Below are 21,640 nucleotides of genomic sequence, written 5' to 3' on the forward strand. Positions count from 1 at the left end.
GGGCACAGTCTCCAGCACGAAGCCCCACGATTAAAGTAACAGTCCTGAGTCACCCGGGAAAGGTTCAATCACGCCGGGTTTAGGGGCTCGCGAAAGGAGGCGACGCTGTCGACTGCGTTTAAAAGGGTTCCTTCGGAACCGCCGAGGGCCAGGCCCAGGCTGCTGCTCTCTGACTGGTCAGAGGAGGAAAGAACCAGACACAAGATGAGAAGCTCCCAGGCCTCAGTGTCGCAGCCCGAGCCCTTGGCGCACGTGAGGAGCTGTCCAGGGTTCTCGGTTTTCCCACCTACGGAATGGGGAAGCGGACCCGAAACTTCCAGCCCCCAAACCCTGTGAGTCTATGAGAGCGAAGCTGTCCGCTCGGTAACGCGGGTAACTGAGCTTGCAAGCCTGGGAAGTAGAAACTTTTCTCTCTCACTTGTTTCTTTTCTCCTGTCGCAAAAGAAACTTGGGGGAGGAGAGAATGAGATGGAAGAGACAGAATAGAGACAGAGATGAGAGAGAGAGAGAGAGAGAGAAGAGGTGGTAGGGACAGGGACAGGAACAGCCGACGGTAGAGTGACAGGGACGAGAGGCCGAGACCGAGAGGAGACACGCCGCCTTCTCTGAAGGAAGGTGATCACTGCGAAGCCCGCTCCCCACCTCCCTCGCTCGCTCTGCCCCCGACACTCCAAATGTCCCTGGTTCCGCCTCCAGCTGAGCTCCCTCCCGCCTCCAGGAGGCCCCTCTGGCCTCCATCCTGTAACTGGTGAGTCCCTGGCCTCCGGTCACTTCCCATTAGAATGCGGCTTCCCTCCGTGATCACCCACCCCCCAGACTAGGTCAGGTTCCCCACTATCCACAGTCACAGCAGCAGAGACCGTTCCTTCCCGGGTCATCTCAGTGTACACGTGGGATTCCTGTGTGAATGCCCGTGCCTCAGACCCCACCTGCCCGCTCACTGCTGCTCAGATCCCCATGCCAGCATAGGCTGGCGGGTGGGAGACACCCAGGGACTCCCGGAGGGAAGGAAAAAGAGGAAAATCGCAAGCCAGGAGCAAAGGGAGCCTTCTCCACATCAGAGAGACCTCCACTGCTAATCTTCACGGCTCCTGACCTTCCTGCTTCCACATTTAAGGATTCCTACAAAGAGAATGAAGCATTATAGAAAGGAAGTCTATTCAGGAATTAAAGGATTATGAAGCTGTCAAGATGTCAAGTGCTGAATCAGCACACTTAATGTCCGAATGACCTAAAAGAAAGCCAGATGGCAGTCATCTGGAAAAAATAAAATCGGATCCAAACTCACATTGAACCCCAGAAAAAAAAAATCCCAATGAGGTCAAAGATTTAAATGTAAGGAATTTAACCGTAAAAGGAAGAAACCGTGGGGAAATTATTTTGCAATCTTCCAGTTGTAAGACCTCTTAAGTATGACATAACATTCAAAAGCCACAAAGTAAAATATTACTAAAATCTAAAAATAAAAATCACACGTGGCCAATGCAAACACACACTTAAACCTCACAAAGTCAAATGGCCAACGACAAACTAGGAAAAATATTCGCAACTCATATCACAAATAAAAAGCTAATTTCACTATGATAGAAAAACCCCCTGGAAAGGAGTAAGGAAAAGAAAAAAGCAATAACAACAATCCAACAGATAAATAGACAAAGCGCATAAAAAAATTAAAGTTTATAGTAAAGGAAATACTTGTGAATCGTGCACATACTTTTCACATAAGAAAAAAAGGCCGACTTCATTCATCATGAGAAACGTACATTAAAACTACACAGATACCATTTTTCACCCACAAAGCCCGCAAAAATCCAAACGGCTCGTAGTGCCCTCTGTTGGCGAGGCTGTGGAAGAGCAGGCCCTCACAAGCGTTGTGGGGGAAGGGAGACGGTGGGGGGGATAGGTTGGGGGTTAGGGGAGGGGTGGGGGGGTGTGCAGATCGGCCACACTCTCATGGAGGGCAGGGTGTGAGGTGACAGCCACAGACCCTGTAAACGCACACGCCCTGGACCCGGCAGTTCCGCTCCTGGGAATGCACGTGCCCGGAGGACCTGCACAGTGAGGTCAGGGTCATTGTCTGGACAGGAGCCAGCGGGTCATCAGGTGGGGCTGGTCAGGTCGACGGCGGCACAGACGGACAACGGAAGGTGATGGAAGGTGATGGAAGCTCTAAAATACTGGGGAGCTCACTGTATATCAACGTGCGACATGTCTCCGAAAGGTATTGTTGGGTGGAAAAGCCAAGATGCAGAAAAGTATGCGTAGGGTATCATTAATGTGGGGGGGGAGGGAAAAGAAGCAGCAGCAAAAAGGATATACAGGTGTCCCTTATTCCACAAATCCTTAGAATTCAAGGTCAGGAGCTGAAGAGACGTGGGCCGCCCTGGCCCCGGGGGAGGTATGCGAATGACCTGCAGGCTGCCTGCTGGGTTAGGGGAGGGCACTGAGGGGCAGGTGGGAAGAGCTTTGAGCAGCAGGTCATGTCGAGGTGGGAACTCCATTCCTAGCTAATGCCGACAGGGCCCTGGCCGAGCCCAAGCCCGTTCTGAGAGCTCCCTAGGAAGGGCTCACCGGGCTGTCATGACCGACCACCCTGAGGCTGCGGGGACGATCATTACGGGCCACATCTTACCACGAGGGAACTGCAGCTCGGGGAGGCCAGGTGGCCTCCCAGAGGTCACACCGCTCTCAGGAGCGAGTTGGGCTCCTGCCCCACACCTGTTTCCGGGGAGACACAGGCACGCCACCTAACTGCAGAGGACGCATGGCGAGGGCTCCGTGTGGTCCCTCCTTGCGGAAGGCCCCTCTCCTGCCTTCGGAGCACGTCTCTGTGCTGCCGAGCTGGGAGTGGCGGCCTCGGCCTCGACGGCGTGCGGGCTGGCGTCTCCCCCGCACCGCGGCCTCGTGGAAATTTCCACCTCACCCTGCACCGCAGTCTAAGCCCCCAACACGTGCTGTTGCAATTTTTTAAATGTCCGTCCTTACACCTTCGTGGGGACCGCACCCTAAGACTGAGATAAGGGCTCGTAACAACAGCGGCAGCGTCTCAGGTGGCCCCCGGGAGTCGCTCTGGGACCTGCTGACGTTCTGCTCAAACTCACACGTTTCACTAACAAGTGAACAGCGGGGGCATGACCTTCCACAGGTCGTGACCCCAGCAGGTGGGGACAGGCGGGCGGAGAACCAGCAGCATTCCGCCTGGACCACCAAACGGGGTCGATGGCCAGCCTGGAACCAGGAGTCTGCCCAGGGGCCTGACTGACTGGGGCCAGGGGCCCTTCTGAAGACGGGGACGTGGTGGGGCGCGAGGAAGGAGAGAGCTGAGGTCCCTAAACCAGGGGAGGTCTGGGGGTGGGGACGGGACGAGGACAGGGGGCTGGTGGACAGGACGGTGCTGCTTCCAGGCGCCACCCGTGGCGCTAAATTTGCCAGTGAGATGCGGTAACAGCGCCTTGGGGAGTCCGCCCTGCGGGAGAGAGCCCCCTGGCCCCCAGGGCCCCCCGCCCCCGCCCCCCACACACTGGTCCCCTCCTCACAGCAGACGGACCCCTTGGCTGTTGGAGACAGTCATATTACAGATGGATTTGCAAAATGTCTGGGGGCGTGATAAAGACCCACTCTGCCCCGCTCCCAAGCCCATCTGGCTGCTCTCGGCCATGCTCGGCTGCGGCATGGCCAGCAAGCTGTTCAGCCTCTGCCTCGCATGCTGGAGGGACCGACCAGCGAAGCTCCCCCTCGCCCACGTAGCCCGGGAGCCCCGTCCCCTCTCACGAGTCGTGAGTCGGCCTGGGTTCCAGGCCCGCCGGCCCTGCTACCTCCCAGCTGGGGTGCCAGGGGCAAGCCACCTCGCCTCCCCCGCCCCCGCCCCCGCCATCCGTAAGGGTCCCCACCACGCAAAGTGCCCAGCACAGCGGCCGGCACGTGGCGCGGCTCCGTAAATGCCCAGACACCACGACCACGGTGACTGCTGTCAGGAGCGGTGTGGGTGGACGTCACTCCACGCGCGGCTGCGGGCGGCCCCCGGTCACCTGATCTCGGTCACGTCTGACTTGTCCAGCTTCTGCAGCTCCAGCTTGGCGGCCTCCAGGATGGGCATGACCTCGGCGAGGGCCGTCTCGGCCTCGGCCTTCTCCACCGCGATGACCTTGTTCTGCTCCTCTATCTCCACGGCCTTTTCCTCCGCGAGCTTCTTCTTTTCCTCCGCTGTGGGGGGTTTGGGGGAAGTTAGTGAAGCCGCGGGGTGTGGGGAGACGGACCCCACCACGAGCCAGTCGAGGGTCGCTGCTGGGCCGCAGCTAGGCATCTGATGGGCCAATACGGTGGCCACGGGCGTGCCCGCTGGGGAAGCACCGGCCTCCAACACCAGCCCGGCTGCTCCGCCTTCGACCTCCCGCCCATGTCCTGTCCGCTCCGTGTCGTGTGCCGCCCGCAGCCCCGACTGCACAGCGCCGGCTGAGGACGCTGGGCCGCCCTGCCTGCTGCTACTCCACCTTTTCCGATGATGCTCAATGCTCGCTCAGGCCCAGCTCGAAAGCCACACCCCCTGACAGGCCCCGCCCACTCTGCCTCTCTCGGTCTCATCACCGTTTATTTGCTTCAGGATGCTGACCTCGGCCCGGAATTTCATCAACTTTTTGACCCGTTGATTGCCTAGTTCCATGCACTAGAACATAAGCCTCTCCCCAAGGGCCGTAACCCCAACACGGAGAACAGGGCTTGGCTCACAGTTAGATGCACTGGGTTGAATCATGTTTCCCTGGAAATTCAACACACCCAGAACCTCAGAATGTCACCTTATTTGGAACAAGGGTCTCTGTGGATGTGACTAGTTAACATGAGGTCTTACTGGGTGACGGTGGACCCTGAATCCAGTGCTGTGTCCTTGTGAGAGGCCGCGTGAGGACACAGGGACACGGAGGGAAGGTCATACAGAGATGGAGGCAGAGGATGGAGTGATGCGGCTCCAGGTCGGAGAGCGCCCAGGCCCGCCAGCATCGGCAGGAGCCGGAGGAGGCGGGGGCGGGGGGCCTTGCCTGGAGCCTGGGGCACCCCGGCCCTGCCTCTGCCTCCGTTTCAGACCTCTGGCCCCCAAACCAGGAGAAGATAAAAGCCTTGTTTAAAGCCACCTAGCTAGCAATGCTGTGTTTGGTGGCCCTGGGAAATGCATACAGCAGGCACTCAATAAATGCACGCTGAGCGCGCTGGTATCTCCCGATGCGGCATCTCTCGGGGTTCACCTTTGTGGTCAACAGGCAAGTGCTGACGGAAGGTCTGCAGGGGGGGAGAGCTGACCTGTCCCCACCCCCTCAATCCCTTTGACCACCAGCTCCAGGTCCCGTGTGTGGTGAAGTCTCAGTGCTGACTAAAGGGGGTTTGACACTGACCTGGGAAGAATGGCCATCGAAGCATCAAAAGATGCTCCCTTAGCGCCCACACGCGGCCCCTCGGCAACGCCGCCCTGTGAGCCCAGCCCCACGGTGCTGGGCGCCCCCGGCCCAGGCTCACCTGTGGCCGTGTTGATGGCGATCTCCTCCAGCAGAGCCTCGCAGGCGGCCGACTTCTCGGCCAGCACGATCTTCTGCTCGGCCAGCTTCTGGTTCAGCTCGTCCAGCTGAATGGTGGCCTCCTTCAGCTTGTCCAGCCCCCCCTCCAGACGCTTGCACTGGGCTGAGGGAAGAGGACAGCCGTGTCCGTCACTGAGGCGGGCGCTGTTCCCGGCATATCCGGGTGAGCGTTCCGGTGGCCCCACTGCGACTCATCCAGCATGAGGCCACCAGGGGAAAGAAATCACTGTCACTAGATGTCACGCGCCTTCCAGCGCCTCCGTGGCCATGCTGGACGGCATCGGCCGGAGCGGACGAATTTCTGAAAACAGCCCCCCATTTGGCCAAAAGCCAGAGCATTTTTCAAAAACATTTTCCAACAGAACACATTGCTGCCATCGAATATCTCTAATGCAACGAAAATTTAGAGCTAAGACAGTTCATGGCCCAACGCAGGAAAATTTACAAAGAGCACGCCAGGGCCCTGTTCACATAGGAAAATTGCTCTGAAATGCAAAATCCAAAACACGCCTTGCTTTGCCTCCGTCCTGAATATGAAAAGATCAGAGCTTTGGTCCTGACTCATCAGTCGTAAGGACTTCTGTCAACCGCCCCTTTCCCAAGTCTTACCTATGTTGTACTGAGTTTTCTCATCCAGCAATTTCGAGTACGTGTTAATAAAATCAAGGTAATTCTTGGGAGTCACGTAGTTGCTGCGTCTCAGTTTCTGCAGAAATTGTGTGCTGAATTCACCCACGGATTGGTGGACCAGGACCACATGTTCGACTAGACTTTCTGTGTACTCTGCTGGGATCATCAGATTATCTCCTGAAGAGGAAGGAACGGAAAAACTACCTCTTAAAGACAGGGAAAGAGGCGGTGGGTGTTTTCTCGGCAGCATCGGTCACTGCAGCCGGAGTGGAAGGGACCCGGGCGTCCATCGGCAGAGCACGGGTACGCGAACTCTGCTGTAGCCACGCAGCGGAATATTCCTCAGCCTTAAAGAGGGAGGAGCATCTGGCACACGCTGCGACGTGAATGAACCTTGAAGACGTGCTAAGTCAGAGAAGCCAGACACGGAGGACAAGTGTCGCGTGATTCGACGTACACGAAATACCTGGAATAGGCAAATTCGCGGAGGCAGAAAGCAGGGGTCAGCAGGGCCTGTGGGAGCGGGGTGGGGGGCGGGGAACCGGGGTTTAACGGGCAAAGGGTTTTGGTTTTACAGGACAGTGGTCGCGACAACACTGGGAATGTGCTCCACGCCACTCAGCGCACTCTCGAAGATGGGGAAAACGGAAAACCTTATGTTACACACATTGCACCCTGACAAAAAACGACATAAAGATGTTTAAATTAAAAAAAGAAACATGGAAAAGAGCAGTTTGGCTTGCTGGAGGCTTCCCCGGACCGCGGCACTGGTGCGCGCCCTGGGATCTGAGAACGCAAGAAATTCTCCTCCTGCTGGTAGGAAGGTCTGCCTCCCGAGTGGCCAAGGCGCTGTGCGGGGAAGGGCTTGGGACCTCAGGAAAGAAAGCCACCTGGTGTCCCCGCTGTACCCCGGGCCCAGCACACACTGGGCCCGAGGCGGGGGGTTCTGCCTGAAAGTCTGCCGAATAAGATTCAGTGACCTCTCCTGGGGCCCAGGGCACCTCGCTCAGCAAAACACTCTCACCTCCAAGCGGACTATGCCTCCCATTAAAGTGAAGGTGGGAAAGACTAACCAAAAGTGCGCATTCGCCCAGATTCTGCAGCTCTGACCTTGAATTACACTCAGGGCCAGCAAACCATAGCCCGTGGGCCATGTGCACAGCATGCATTAAAAAAAAAAAAAATGTGCCTCGCAAACATTTGTACTTCAGGGCACAGTCATTGCAATGCCAGTGAATGTATTCCAAGGGGGGAAATTCTGAGCGAATTGCACGCAGCGTTATTTGGGATGCTAAACCGCTGAGCACTGAAGGCGCACCTAAGTGCCCACACACGGAGGTGGCTGTCACGCCTACGGAAGCTCAGGCACCTCTGTCGGGGCTGGCAAACTACGGCCCCCAGGCGAGTCTGTCCCATGGCCTGTTTCCGTGAGGTTTTCCTGGAACAGCCATGCCCCTCCCTCACATACTGGCGGTGGCTGCTTTCACGATACGGTGGTGGGACGGAGTACTTGCAAGAGACTGGATGGCCCACGAAGCTGAAGATATTTATCGTCTGGTCCTTTGCAGAAAAAGTTTGCTGAGCCCTAAGTTACGTCGTCAGGAAAGAGTCATTCTCTTTGCCCCTTTCCCTCCAAAACTATATCCTGACTGTATAATGGAACTAATTATTTATTTGTTAAATACGTATTTATAAAGTCATCATAAATCTGCCCAAGTTAGGTCCAGGGGGGGAAAAATGTGTTTTCCTGAAGAAAAATTGACTTGCTTTCCTATTTCAAAGATTAAAATTAATCAAGGCATAAGTGTTTGAAACCTTAGAGCAGATTGAGTGCTAACTGATAATCAGTTTACCAAAAGGTTCCTCAGGCATCCTTTGGGTCAGGGGTCAGCACACTCTTTCTATAAAGAGCCAAATAGTTAATACTTGTGAGCCGCACAGTCTGTTACAATTGTCCGACTTTGTGGTCGCAATGTAAAGGCACCCACAGACACTATGTTCATTAACCACTGAGTCTGTGTTTCAATAAAACTTTATTTACCAAAACAAGCAGTGGGCCACATTTGGCCCGCTGACTATGGTTTACCAACTCCTGCTTTGGATGATACCAAATCCATTTTTATCCTAAATTGTCCTTGTAAGCCCCCCAAAATCCATAAATTCAGACTAAAACACAATAAAAAACGAAATATACTAACGGACTGAAAAAGGCCATTCACGGCCATGGGGATTAACAGTGAAGGAATCTAGTGGGCTGAAATTCAAAGGCAGCGAAATGGTAACAAACAGCTTTCTGTGGTCCCCGTATGAGCTGTCACTCACCTAGAAATGACTTGGCCACCGCGTGCAGGGCCTGGGAAGGCCAGGGCATGAACCAGTCGATGCCGGTGTTATTTACCAGACCTGGGAGAGAACAAGACAGGAGAGAGATGACTGCTCTGCAACCCCGAACACCCCAGAACACTGGCTCCGCCTCTAACGCCCGGCACACTGGTGATGGGGCCGGGCGCGTCCGTCCATCCTCAGCACCCCTGACATTTGGGCAAGATGATCCCCTGTTCGGGGGCTGTCTGTGCATCGTGGGATGTTTAGTGGTACCCCGGCCTCTATCAACTAGATGCCAGTGGTGTACGCGCCCACCGCCACTCCACGTGACAACCAGCAGCTCCAGGCATTGATGCCTGTCCCCTGTGGGGCAAAATCGACCCCCACTGAGAACCTCTGACCTAATGGCCTTCCACGGGGCTGGCAGAATGTTCCCCGATGGAAGAGAGCAGGGAGCCATGCTGCGCACACCAAGGGCCTCGTACCTGCGACCCTGAGCATTTCCTCGTGCCAGAGGGACACCGCCCTCCCGTGGGCGACGCGAGAGTCTGCTGGCACTTGAGGGGGGCAGAGCGGGGCTCGCTGGCACCGCCAGGCCCAGCGTCACTCGGATGACTGCATCCTGTTTTACGGTGCTGCTGGCAGCTCAGGACATGCCCTGCTCCCCGGGGCACAGGCTCAGCTCAAGCGCACCTGGGAAGTTTCTGCACCGGGTCCGCAGGGTGTCCCCCACGGGTGACATGCCCAGGACGACGTGCAGGTTGTTGGCGCTCTTGTTCACGAAGTACTGCCACACGGACTCCTTGGCCGGGCCCATCCCCTGCTTCAGAGCCTCTGGCCCGATCTGGCTGAGAACAGACTCCTTCTCCTCGTCCGGGAAGAGCGCGGGTACGATTCCTGGAGAGCAAAGACACGCTGGGTTTTCTAAAGTCCCAGGGCAACTGTCGCTCGAGGCGCTGAAACAACAGAAGCGCAGTGTCACGGGGGGCAGTCCCAAGAGCAGAGCTGGGGTCCTGGTTCTGACACCCGAGCCCCATTCGGCCTGCCTGCCCAAGCCCCTTCGAGCCTAATCTCCGCACCTGTGAATAAAAAATGCCTCTTGCTCACCTGGGAGCGTTATTGTGAGCATCAAAGCAGAGTCTCGGCGAGGGGCGACTGCACCCCCAAGAGACATCTAGCAGTATCCAGAGACATGTTGGGGGTCACAACTTGTGTGTATATGTGGGCGAGGCTAGGGTGGGGGCGTGGCTAATGTCATCTAGTGGGTAGAAGCCAGGGATGCTGCTAACCATCCTATAATGCCCAGGACGCAAAGAATTCCCCTGGTCCTAATGAGAGATGCTGCCACAAAGCTCCAGGCTTTGGAGGATAAGCAGCCTGGACCCAGGCCCACGGGAGCCCTCCCAGTCTTCATAGGCAAGACCTCCGAGCCCTGCCACGGGGTTCACAGACACGGAGAGCTGACCCCTACAAGTCTGCGACTCATGTGTGAAAAGTCCCGGGCCAGGCTGCTCATGTGGCATCTCGCACGCACCCCTCTGGGCCGGCAAACTAACCCACCCTGTGACATGCCACTGGGTGGGTTTCTCCTCCATGTCGCCTGCTCCGCAGGCCGCAGTGGCACAGCCCGTCGTCTGCTCATGCTGGCTTAGCGCAGGAAGCCGGCCCCTGTGCCCTCCAGCTGGGAACCAGGGGGTCACCCCCCACACCCTCCCTCCCTCGCCCGGCCCCACCCTCCAAGTCCTGCTGGCTCCACCTCCAAAGCAGCTCGGGGATCCACTCGCCTCTCTCCATTCCCACTGTCTGCCCTCCGCCCGTCGCTGCCATCTCTCCCCGCTCCTGCTCTTACCTCCCCGACTCTAGGCCCCATAGGGCGGCCAGAGGGATCATAGAGACAGAAACCTAGACGGGGCATCGCCGGGAGGCCGCACAATCTCGCCTCCTTCAGGCAGCACCTCCCACCCCACCTCCCACCCCCCACTCCCCACTCTGCGTCCCCCACCACCAGCTGCCCCCCACACCAGCTCCCCGCCCCACACAGGCCCCTCCCCTGCAGAGACGCAGGGATCCCTCTGCCTGTCCCCCCGCGCAGGTGGGCAGTGCTGGCCCGCAGCGTGGACAGCCAGCCGGCCGGCCCAGCCCACCTGAGGTCAGCATGTTGTTGATGAGCTCCAGGAAGCCCTCCTCGGCCACGTGGGCGTCAGTGAACAGGAACATCACCGTTTTGTTCTCGAGGCCCAGCTTCAGGTAAAGGCTCTTCAGGTCTTCCCGGAAGTTGTTTTCGGAGTAGCCTCGGCTCAGGAGGATCTCAAACACCTGCCAGAGACACGCAGGGGTGTCGCGGGCCACCGAGGGGGGAGGCCTGCTCTGCGCAGGCCAGCGGGCCACGGGCCGTCCAGGAGGGGTGAGGGACAGCGCTATCAGGGGGCCCCGGGCATCCCTGTCCGTCAGACGGGCCGCGACGGCCGTTCTGCGCCTGCGCACACGCGGGGCTCAGGTCTGTCCACATATGAGTGCGGGGGAAAAAGAGGGGCGGGGGTGTAAGGTCACCCTCAGTTGTTAAAATGAGTTATTTGAGTTAGAAGGGAAGGTGCGAAACGAGGACGAGGACATGGGGAAGGAAGCAGGGGGCGGGCCAAGCGGCAAAGGGAAAGGGAGAGGAGCAGGCACAGGCGGGCACGACCCTGACCCGGATGCGTTCAAAATGAGACGCGCTGCGGGGGGATGGTCAAGAAACGCAACCAGAAGCTGTTGGAAACGCTCACATTTAAAAATCCTATTGCACGTGAAAGACACGTAACGGGTTTTCTTTCCGTTTGTTTTTATTGTATCTGTAGGAGATGACGGACGTTAACCAAATTTATTGTGGTGATCGCGTCCCAATATATGTTAGCCAAACCTCATGAAGTGATATATGTCAATTTATACTGCAGTGAAACTGGAAAAATAGTGTCGTATTTGCTTCCCACCTATTTTTAACAATGTTACGGATGAAATTAAAAGCCCTTTGCTCTCCCCCTTGTCCTCCATCTCCAGGCCCTTTTAATTCCCTCTCCAAGGAAGCGGACACCACCATGAATTTAGGTTCCAAACCTTCTAATGTGAAATCTGGTGTCACATATCAAAAGTTTTTTAAAAGTTCATGCCCTTTAACCCAATAATTTTCTAATTGCTAAAAAAATAAATACATAGATAACAATTCTCAGGGGGAAAATGATCATTGTGCAAAGACGCATGAATAATGGTGTTTATCACGGCATTGTTTATAACACTAAAACAAAGAAAAGGCTAAATATCACCAATAGAGGGGGCTTATGTACGGAATATCCGTATAATGCGACACCACGCAGCTTAGAAGGACAATGCAAATATATAGTTACTGACTTGAAAAAGTGTCAGTGACATACAGTTAAGTGCAAAAAAAACACATTACAAAACTGTTTATAGCAGCTAAAAAGCGGGGACAGCCCAGGTGTCCATCAGGGGGCGAGGGATAATCAGGATGTGGCCTCTGCAAACAATGGCGCCTAATGAAACCGTAGAAAGGGACAAAGAGCTGATACGTGGATGAAGCCTGAGAACACGCTGGGTGAAAGCAGCCATCGCAGAAGACCACACGCCCCCCGATTCTACTCGTGTGAGAGCACGGAGCAGGCAAGCCCCTACGCACAGAAAGGAGGTTCGTGGATTCTAGGGCTGGGGTGCAGAAAGACGGGGGCTGATCGCTAAGAGGCACGGGATTTCCTGTTGGGGTGATGAAAATATTCTAAGAAAGACTGTGGTGAAGGCAGCACATATCTGTGAATGTACCATAAAGCGCTGGGTTGTACACTTGATGGGTGAACTGTATGGTCTGTGAATTACATTTCTATGAAGCTAGTTTTAAAAAGAGAGTCTAAGAGTGGCCGGAACTGTTTGCGCTGCTTGTGCAGATACAGCAGCCAGCAAACTGCCGGCCCGGCCGCTGGGCCCCCGGGAGTTTGGGCCAAGCCCTCCCCATGCAAGTGCATGCCACCGACCACAGGGTTTGCGCGTCTGATTTTCAAACTTGATGTGGTCTCCATTCCAAAAACCACACAAGGATTAGATGCTTTGGATCTTCGGTTAAAATAATATCGAGCCCCCCTCCAAAAAAATCCCCACTTTATCCTACGTGAAAACATCACGTTATGATCTGCTACAGATCATTCCAGCATTTGCGTGAAGCGCCGACTACAGAAACTGGCAGGCGGCGCCCACTCCTGGGCGGGGAGGGACCCTCACCTCGTAGCCGGCGGTGAAGGCGGCTAGCCTGGCGAGCGACTGCTTCCCCGAGCCGCCGACGCCCACCAGCAGGGCATGGCCCAGCCCCATCCTGATGGTGCGGTGCACGCGCGTCAGGTGCTCCAGCGCGTCGTCGAAGAGAACCAGGTTCATTTTGGTGTTGCTTTCGTTGTACTCCTCGAGAATTTCCTGAATTTAAAAAAGAAAAGAAATTCAAAGGGGTACTGGGTTTCAAGAGACAGACCTTCTCCTCCTGTCTGGGAGGGATTGAGAATGGAGGAGAGATGCTTCCCCATGTCTAAAGCATTGAAATCATTGAGTCGTTTGGGTCTCTGGGATGCTAAGTTAAGCATTTGCAATCTAGTTTTCGATTGGCTGGTTTGTGATGGGCTGGCAGCGAGCCAGTGCCGAATGCAAGGCTCAACTCATCAACTGAGATAAGACTGGCTATTAGGGAGTCGGATGAGTGGTTCCCCAAACCTGACTGCGCACTGGAACCCCAGGACCCTCCATGCACTCAATGAAGAGACCCTGGGGCGGGAGGCCAGGGCTCTGTGCGGTCAGCACATTCCTCAGGTCGTTCCCACGCACCGCGGGACGTGGGAACCACTGGATGGGGACACAAGCTCACGTTCTGAACCGGGAGGCAGAAGTGCGGGTGTTCTTCCCAGCGCCACCTCCCGGTCACCCACGCGAAGCTCAGCTCCCGCCAGGAGCGCTCTCCGGAGAAGCGAGCCCCACCGCACCTGGAACAAAGCCTTGGCGGCCTCGTAGTCCTGGATGTCTTCATAAATGCGCGTTTCCTCTTCATGCAGAGCCATCCGGAAGTCCCCGAACAGGATGGGGTCCCTCATCACCACCTCCACGTCGTCGTTGAAATGCTCCGTAACCAAGCCTCCGATGTGCTCTTGTACCTTACAATAGAAGACCACTTAAGGACCCAAACTCAACGACGTATGTGTGCTAACACTTGTCAGGAAAAAGCATAAGCTAGGATTATCTGAAGTCATTTGCGTTCGATTTTTTTTCCAGTTGCTATAAGGTGCTTAATAATCCGCCCTCCTTTGACTTTTATTGTTAGTGTCTATTTTTTGGCAGGGTACTATGTAAGAAATACATTGGTTTGTTTATGCTCTTTTTTTTCACCCAGAGAAGAATTCCGTGTTTGGTTTCGTATCTGCTGGTAGGTTCGGTGTACTGACCAGCTCCTTGTCGGTCTCGTTGATTAACCGGTCGTGGAAGACTCTCAGACATTCGTTCCTCCAGACTCTCACCATCTGGGTCACCGTCTGGAACCTACATGATGGAAGAGGCAAAATCAGCCGTGACGTCATCTAGAGAAGAGCGGGCCAAACGCTGCTCTTTTCAGATGGGTACACGGGGTGCAGAAAAGGACATTTCTATGGTTCTTTCCCCTGTCCCCCTGCTGGGCTCACATTAATGACATGTAGTGGAAGCTAACAATTTCAATATAAAGACCGTCAAGTCATCATCTATAACCTAACCTGCCGTAGGGAAGAAAATAACTTTATCTATAAATGACGTATGTGACATGAAATGAGCACCTGACACTGCTCCGACTTGGTGGAATACCTGAATTTAAAACTAGCATCAGGGCCACTGGGCCGCTCCTTCTAAGAATCGGCTCCATCCAGTCCCCGTTCCGGAGCTTTCTCTGGTTTCCGGCACTCTACCCTAACTACCTGGAGCTGCCCTCCCCTGAAGTGCCAGTCCAGGACCCTCAAGGGCATCTGAAAGTAAGTCTGGGTACAAGAAAAGTCCTTAAATTCATTTTCCAATTCATAATGAGAACCCGCAAAATTGGACTATGCTTATACATACATAGATGAGTGCATACATTAATGCAAATACATAAATAAGTCTAGTTTTAATGAGCAAGTTTCTGTACCCAGACTTACCTCCCTCTGTCCTCTGTGCTGAACTCTCCCAAAGACTCACATACTATCACCAAACTGAACTGGAACTAATTCGGTTGCATGAGCGAAAGGCTCCACACAGGCGAATTCCAACTTCACGACCGAGGACAAGAGGTCGGCAGAGCCGTCCCACCGAGGGGACACACCTGTCCGCACCGCCACACATCTGCCTCTCTTGTTCCACCTGTCTTCAACTCAAGTGCTGAACAGGGTAACACACCTTAAACCAAGTGTTTAGACAAAAAGATACTGGGTACTAAATTGACTCATCAAATTCATCGATGAGTCCTCTGTCCTAAAGGAATAAGAAAAGCCATCACTGTGGGGCACATCTGGGGCAAAACGAACTCACCGCTCTGGGTGAGTGAGGAGAAGCCCGTTGAAAACCCGCGAGAGGTCGCGGAGGTTAAAGATGTAGTGGAACTTGGATGGCGTGGGCGGCAGTTCCTGCACGATGTTGTCATAGAGCTCCAATGTGCAGAATGTCAGCTTGTCACTCACAGCCTGGATGCTCTCGTGAAACACCTGAAAAATGAGAAGACCCCTCAGATGCCTGTCGGCGGATGAACAGATAAGCAAACCGTGCTCCGGCCGTACAATGGACTAGTATTCAGCCATAGAAAGGAAGGAAGCGCTGACACAGGCTATGACATGGGCGAACCTTGGAAACGTGACGCTGAGTGACATAAGCCAGCCAGAGGAGACTGCCTATTGTGGGATTTCATTGACACGAGATGCCTGGAACACGCAAATCCAGAGAAACAGCAGCTGGTGGGTGCTGGGGACTGGCGGACGAGGTGGAGTGCCCGCTTTCAGGGTGATGAAAACGTTTTGGAACTAGACGCGGTGCTGGCTGTACGACCTTGCGAATGCACTAAATGCTGTGGCACTGTGTACTTCAAGATGTTAAAATAACTGATCTTACATTGTGTGAATTTTACCATAATTTTTTAAAAGAGAGAAAAAAATTGAAAGAGAAACTCGTCACCCTAACTGCTTTTGCTTTTCTAGATTTTCACATGCATGGGCAAGCCCACATGATGTGAGACTAAAGCCCCGAACGAGCCCTCAAGCCAGTTCGAGTTTTACTGGCTCAGACCTCAGTTTTGACAGCCAAGGCTTTAACGTAGGGCACAAACAAGCCCTGTGCCCAGGTACTGCTGGTCACACCTGGCCATGCCACGCCTTTGCCTTTCCTGCCCGGCCCCTGAAGACTCTGAGCGTGCAAGCCACACTGTAGAAGGGAAATGCCAGGATCAGAAGGTCACTATTTGAATGAATGGGTTCCCTTTGTGGGGTCCGAATCAATCCCAGTAATAGCAGCCGTCACCTGAAGAGCACGTGCCACGCGCTAGGCACTGCGCCGCCCGCTTGTCACGCCTTTTTCTCCTTTCACTCTCCCAACACCCAGCAAGGTGGGCCCCGCCGTTACCTCCGTGTCCCAGACGAGAACGGAGCCTGGGAAACTCAAGGGTCCTGCCCAAGGAGCCGAATGGGGACCGACTCCAGAACCCAAGTCCCCTGGTTGATTCATTGCCGTTACTCGAAATGACAATGTGACTCGGCCACATCGTGACTTCCGTGGGCCCAAAACACTTCCGCCTCTGGGCCCCTTTCTTCATGAAAATATAACATTTCATATTGTATGACTATATCGGTATAAAGATGAATATAATTCAAGCTGGATTCCATGGTTTTGAAAGATGTTAAAACCTGTTCGCGGGCCCCTAACGGCACCGCGGGCTGTGGGCCTGGCGCCTGCTGTGCCTCCTGCGTAAGTCAGCCCCGCCCACATCTCTACCCAACGCGAGGCCCCAGTGAGACGAGCAGTGGAAACCGAGTTACCGAGGTGTGGCCTTTCAGGATGGAGGAGTAAATTAAATGCAAAGACTCCTCGGAAGGGAATGGCACGTTGAAGACATTGAACAGGGAAATGAATCTCGGGTCCACTTCATTGCGGCCCCCTCCGGCTTTCCCCATGGCGGCGACGAAGCCGAGGTCGCGGATGCTTTTGCAGTGCAGCTCCTTCCCCCGGTCGTACAGGTACCCTTTCTCCAGCAGCAGCTTCAGCAGGGCGATCGGCTGCTGCGTGCCGTATTCATCCACCTCGATTGTTTTCAAGACAAAACAGAGAACGGTCATCTCCGAATGCAGAACCCAGTCGTGGCCTTGCTGGCTGTCCCCTCTCCTAGACTCTCGCGGAGCACTCTGGGTGTGGTTTCGCAGGGGTTCTCAAAGTGTGTGATCATATGCTCGTTTGGAACTTTTAAAAATCTGTCTCCCTCACTAGACTGTGAGTTCCCTGAGGGCAGGGAAGGCATACAGCACCGCTCCCGAGTCACATTGTCATTTCGAGGCACTCAGTAAATGCGTTAATTGGATGGATGATGGATGGATAAAGAGGTATGTGGATGGACAGATGGATGGATGGGTGGATGGGCGGATGGATGCATGGGTGGATGGATGCATGGGTGGATGGATGCATGGATAGACACACGGATGGGTAGATGCATGCATGGATGAAGAGATACATGGATGAACAGAGATATGGGCGCGTGGATACGTGGATGGATGCATGGATGGATCCTGGTTTTGCACACAGTCCATCTGGAAGATAGATTTTCAGGGGGCAAAAATGGTTCTGCAGAAATGATATAAATTTAAATTCTAGTACTAAAACACTTTGCAACTCTCAGGCTCTGGCCTCAGAAGCACGCTCAGCATGCACGCTAAAGTCCCTTCCCTTGGTAAACGCCTGAGGAATTCTTGGGAAACGTCCATCCTTACAGCCCCCGTGTGTACATGGCAGAGAACAGCGTTGTCATCTAAAGTACGGCTCATTTGGAAACTGCTTTGGACACGTACTGAGTATGCTTTGGTGGCTTATGCTACCTCCTTTCCTCCTTCGGGACACTAAAGAGCACGACCAGTAAGGACAAGGCCCCTCCGTAAGGAGAGCATCCCAGCAACAGTGTCTCCTGAGCCGGCTCCCCAAAACCCGCGCGCCCCGCAGACATGACGCAGAACAGCGCCAGGAGCCCTCGCGCGCATGCGCTCCGTGCGCGCGTGCGCGGCAGCCCCGCCCCGCCCCGCCCCGCCCCTACCTTTGGCATGTTCATGTCATCCATGAACACCAGCAGGCGTTTGCCCATGGGGGGGCCGTACGTGTCTTTGGTTCGTTTTTCCACGTTCGTTTCTAAATTTCTTTGGATATCCAGGGATGTGGTGCGGGAGGAGAAATTGACCGTTAGCACGATCTGAAACAGAAAGGAATCGATCGAAAAGTTGGTCTGCTCTTCGCGGTGTCGGCGGTAAACGTTCGACCACAAGCTGCACCGGCTCTTTTCCAGATTCCCGGGACCTGAACTAACTTTTTAATAAGACGATGCGTCGGAACATCACTCTTTTCTGAGTGCTACAGCGAGCATGCCCCCTCCCCTTAGACAGGCTGCCCGAGGCGAAGGAGCGGCCGCACCGCGTGTGGACCGCGGGGACGGTGTGGACGGGGCCTTGGCTCCGCACGCTTCCAGCTCGGCCACCTCCAAAAAGGCCCTGGGCCTTTGGGAGCCTCGTTCTTCTCGTCCGTGGGAGGGGGTCGATGAGCCCTGCTTGGACGACGTCCTGGGGCGATCGCGTCGGAGGAGGGGAGCCGCACAGAGGCAGCCTCGGGGCGGCGGAGCAACATGCAAACCCAAGCGCTGCGTCAAAACCAAGCTGCTCGTCTTGACGAACAGGTCCAAGGGAGGGAGAACCACCACCGGTTCCGGCTTCAGAACTGCTTGCCCAGAGAAAGCGGGGCCAGCCTGGAGCCCCGTGTGGGGAGCACGCCCCCGTGCGTGGAGCACGCCCCCGTGCATGGCTGCTCCGCCTCCCACCCCCGACCGTTTCTCAGAGTGGCTGGTGACAGCTCGTTCACGGGTGGTTCTCCCGGTGAAGCACCAGAATTACGTGGAGGGCTTGTGCCCCACAGCAGGTCGCCCCGCCCTCATGCTTTTTGATTCAGTAGGTGTGGGGCATGTCTAGCAAGCTTTCAGGCGGTGCTGCTGGTCTGAGGACCGCTGCCTCAGCTAACACCCCCGACTAAGGTGCCCCGGCAGGCAGGTGCCGGTGAGGTGAACGTGCTCACGTGGCCTTGCTGGGCCTGTGAGCACCAGCTGTTGGAGCCCAGCAGATGGGTCTTTTGGGGCATGCGTCTGTGCCCTCTTCAATGGCATCCTCAAAGCTATTAATAAACCATGTCTGCATGCACCGGGGTGTGAGCGAGCTGACCCCTCCCGGGCTCAGTCTGGCTCAGTCCTCCCCACGTCCCTTACAAGGCCCACTGCAAAGCCCGGCCATCAACACCCGCCCCCCGCCACCGCCTCCGTGCTGGGGTGGTTTGTCACGCAGCACTCGATCGCGAATACAGACTCTGACTTACATTAGTCTCTTCGCTCAGATTTTTGAGGAAGTTCTGGGTGGTGGCTGTCTTCGAGGTGCCAGATTCACCGACCAGAATGACGGGTTGTTTAATCTTAACCATCTGCTCCAGCATCCAGGTGGTGCGGGTCGTATCCACCGTGTGAACTAAGAAACATGTCAAGAACAGGAGCATCGCAGAAACGCCGGCGGGGGCAGGGGCAGGGCACCCTACAGCACTGTGGAATTCCACGGACTCACCCAAATCCCACAGAAAGTGTCAGCAAAACCCTCAGATGTGACCTTGAAAATGTACAGCTGGGTAAAGTCTCTTAGAAGCCCCCTTTCCCAACCACTATTTTTAATAGCTTTACGGAGGTGTGACGTACATATTGGAAAAGACATCCATTTTAAGGGTGCATGTCTACGTTTCTACGGCCGCGTCGTCACCGCCACAGCCCAGGGTTGGAACACCCAGACCGCGCTTCACAGCCGGTCCTGACTTGTACGCAGGATGTTCAACCCTGAGCTGCATACGCCGCTCACTCACTGCAGGACCTGCTTCCTGACCCACGACTTCCTCTGCAGAGGGGATGAAACCTCCGGCGGGTCTGGCTCGCTCCTATGCTGGCGGCTTTTTATTCTAATCGGCTCGTGAAGAAAAAAAAAAAAACTGGTGTGCTTCACTCTACAAGAGCCAAAATCGGACATTTATTTCGTGGGACTATTCGGCCTCTATATGCTTATGTTCTGTACAGGATCAGAATGAAAGTACAGAAGGTCGGAAGGTGCCCTGCGGCAAACGGCGGTCTGTTTCACTTCGGTCGTAGACAGGGAGCTGCAGAACGAGCTCTGGCACACGCTTGACGCTAATGCTACTTGTTCCCTGAGGTCTAAACAGCCAGGGAAATGCGCTTCAAATCTGGCTCACTACACAGATACCTGCGGCACACAGCTTGTTCTTTGCAAAGAGGTGGCACCTCTTCGCAAAACGCTGCCTGGCTGGTTCCCCTTTCGTTCCTTCCCACTCCCAGCCAGCGACGCGGGCCGAAGGGAGCCGGTGGAAGCGTGAGCACAGGTACAGCAGCACCCGGCCTGCCCCGCCCCCGTCAGGACCGGCCTCCCTGGGAAAAGCACCGAGAGGCGCAGACACCCGAAGGGTCTCGGAGCCAGCAGCACGTCGAAGGACCCCAACGTACCACCCTCGCGGCTCCCTCTGCTCGGCTTCTCCCGACCAGCTGTCGGGGTGGCACCCAGAGTGCCACAGAGACCACGGCATCCGCTCCATTTTCTCATGGAACGAGACCCCAGGCGCAGGGGCGTGGCTCTCGCTTACCCAGGATGTCGCTGAATTTCCTCTCGTGAGAGTGAACATACTTGGGAACCAATTTATTCCAGGGTACCCATTTCTTCTGCGCAGAATCGAAATGAAAGTCGTACATGGTCGGAAGCTGACCTGTGGTAAACAACGGTCCGTTCTGCCCCAGTCGTAGACATGGAAACACAGGAGCCGCTCTAGCACATGCCGGAAATGAACTAACGCTGCTTATTCCCCGGCGGACACGTGCTGGGCATTTTGAACTAACAGTACCCGTGTCCCTGTCCCCTGGACAGAGACTTACCGAGTCCCTTCCCCGGGAACACGACAGTGGGCAGACAGCCCCGGTCCCTACGCCTGCATCTCTCGGTGGGGGTAGAGACAGACAATTAAACGGGCGGTTTCAGCACAGACTGCTAAGCTCTGTAGTGGGGGGGCTCAGGTGTGACGGGCACCCCGTGAAGGCATCTCACCAGGACGGGGCAGGGGAGAGACCAAGAAACGGCAGGTGCCACCAGGCGCTTGGGGAAGCTCGGAACCTCCCCTCCACCCACACGCTCTGTACCCCGATCGTCAGCCCCAGGGGTGCCGTGCAAACCCAGCTTTAAGGAAAGTTCACTCTCCCTCAAATAGAGTGCCACCCGCGGGTGCCTGAGCAGGAGGGAGAGTTTAGACGCTTCGAGAAAGGCCACCCGAGGGTTGGGCTTCTGCCAGAGCAGTTGACACATGTGAACGTCTCCCGAGGGTCCTGCCAGGTGCTCTGACCGCTGCATGTTTCTCTACAGAAGCAAACAAGCTGGAAAACCCACAGGGCCACCACACGCACGGGAAAGCAAGATCACTTCCTCTGAAAGCCTAACCCACAGTATTCCAAGCAGCGAAGCAGGTGGCACCCGGTTCCCACCTGGCAGTTCGCCGGGGTTGGCCCAAACCCCTTCCGCGTCGGCGGACGGCAGCGACGCCAGGCGTTTGATGCACTCGTCGAACCGCGCCCGGCCGTCGTCCAGCAGGGCGGCGCCCAGGGAGCAGTACAGGGCCTCCAGGAAGCAGCACTCCACGAGGTCCGGGTCCTCCATCTCTCCTTCGAGCAGCGCGTCCAGCATCCTGGTTAGCTGGGTCACCTGGCTCACAGGAGAGTGCCCGGGTCAGCCCTCCGCCCCGCGTCAGTCCCGGTCGTAAACCCTGGCTTGCCGGGTTCCAGAGCG

General features: G+C 55.6%; 1 protein-coding gene across 2 annotated transcripts in view; it reads right to left on the reverse strand.

The window, feature by feature from the left end:
* DNAH10 (dynein axonemal heavy chain 10) overlaps window positions 1–21,640 on the reverse strand; it is a 106,874-nt gene that overhangs the window by 19,212 nt on the left and 66,022 nt on the right. For both annotated transcript variants that reach the window (XM_036220479.1, XM_016133952.2), the window contains exons 43-57: window positions 21,340–21,556; window positions 20,454–20,573; window positions 19,140–19,285; window positions 17,824–17,976; window positions 16,565–16,825; window positions 15,072–15,244; window positions 13,985–14,078; window positions 13,529–13,696; window positions 12,783–12,971; window positions 10,664–10,835; window positions 9,213–9,416; window positions 8,517–8,597; window positions 6,174–6,371; window positions 5,506–5,667; window positions 4,029–4,203 (exon numbers count right to left, since the gene is read on the reverse strand). In XM_036220479.1, the coding sequence (XP_036076372.1) occupies window positions 4,029–4,203; window positions 5,506–5,667; window positions 6,174–6,371; window positions 8,517–8,597; window positions 9,213–9,416; window positions 10,664–10,835; window positions 12,783–12,971; window positions 13,529–13,696; window positions 13,985–14,078; window positions 15,072–15,244; window positions 16,565–16,825; window positions 17,824–17,976; window positions 19,140–19,285; window positions 20,454–20,573; window positions 21,340–21,556 (2,513 nt within the window). The remainder of the gene's footprint in view (window positions 1–4,028; window positions 4,204–5,505; window positions 5,668–6,173; window positions 6,372–8,516; window positions 8,598–9,212; window positions 9,417–10,663; window positions 10,836–12,782; window positions 12,972–13,528; window positions 13,697–13,984; window positions 14,079–15,071; window positions 15,245–16,564; window positions 16,826–17,823; window positions 17,977–19,139; window positions 19,286–20,453; window positions 20,574–21,339; window positions 21,557–21,640) is intronic.

The sequence above is a fragment of the Rousettus aegyptiacus genome, unplaced genomic scaffold (assembly GCF_014176215.1).
Source record: "Rousettus aegyptiacus isolate mRouAeg1 unplaced genomic scaffold, mRouAeg1.p scaffold_m13_p_5, whole genome shotgun sequence".
Lineage (NCBI taxonomy): Eukaryota > Metazoa > Chordata > Mammalia > Chiroptera > Pteropodidae > Rousettus > Rousettus aegyptiacus.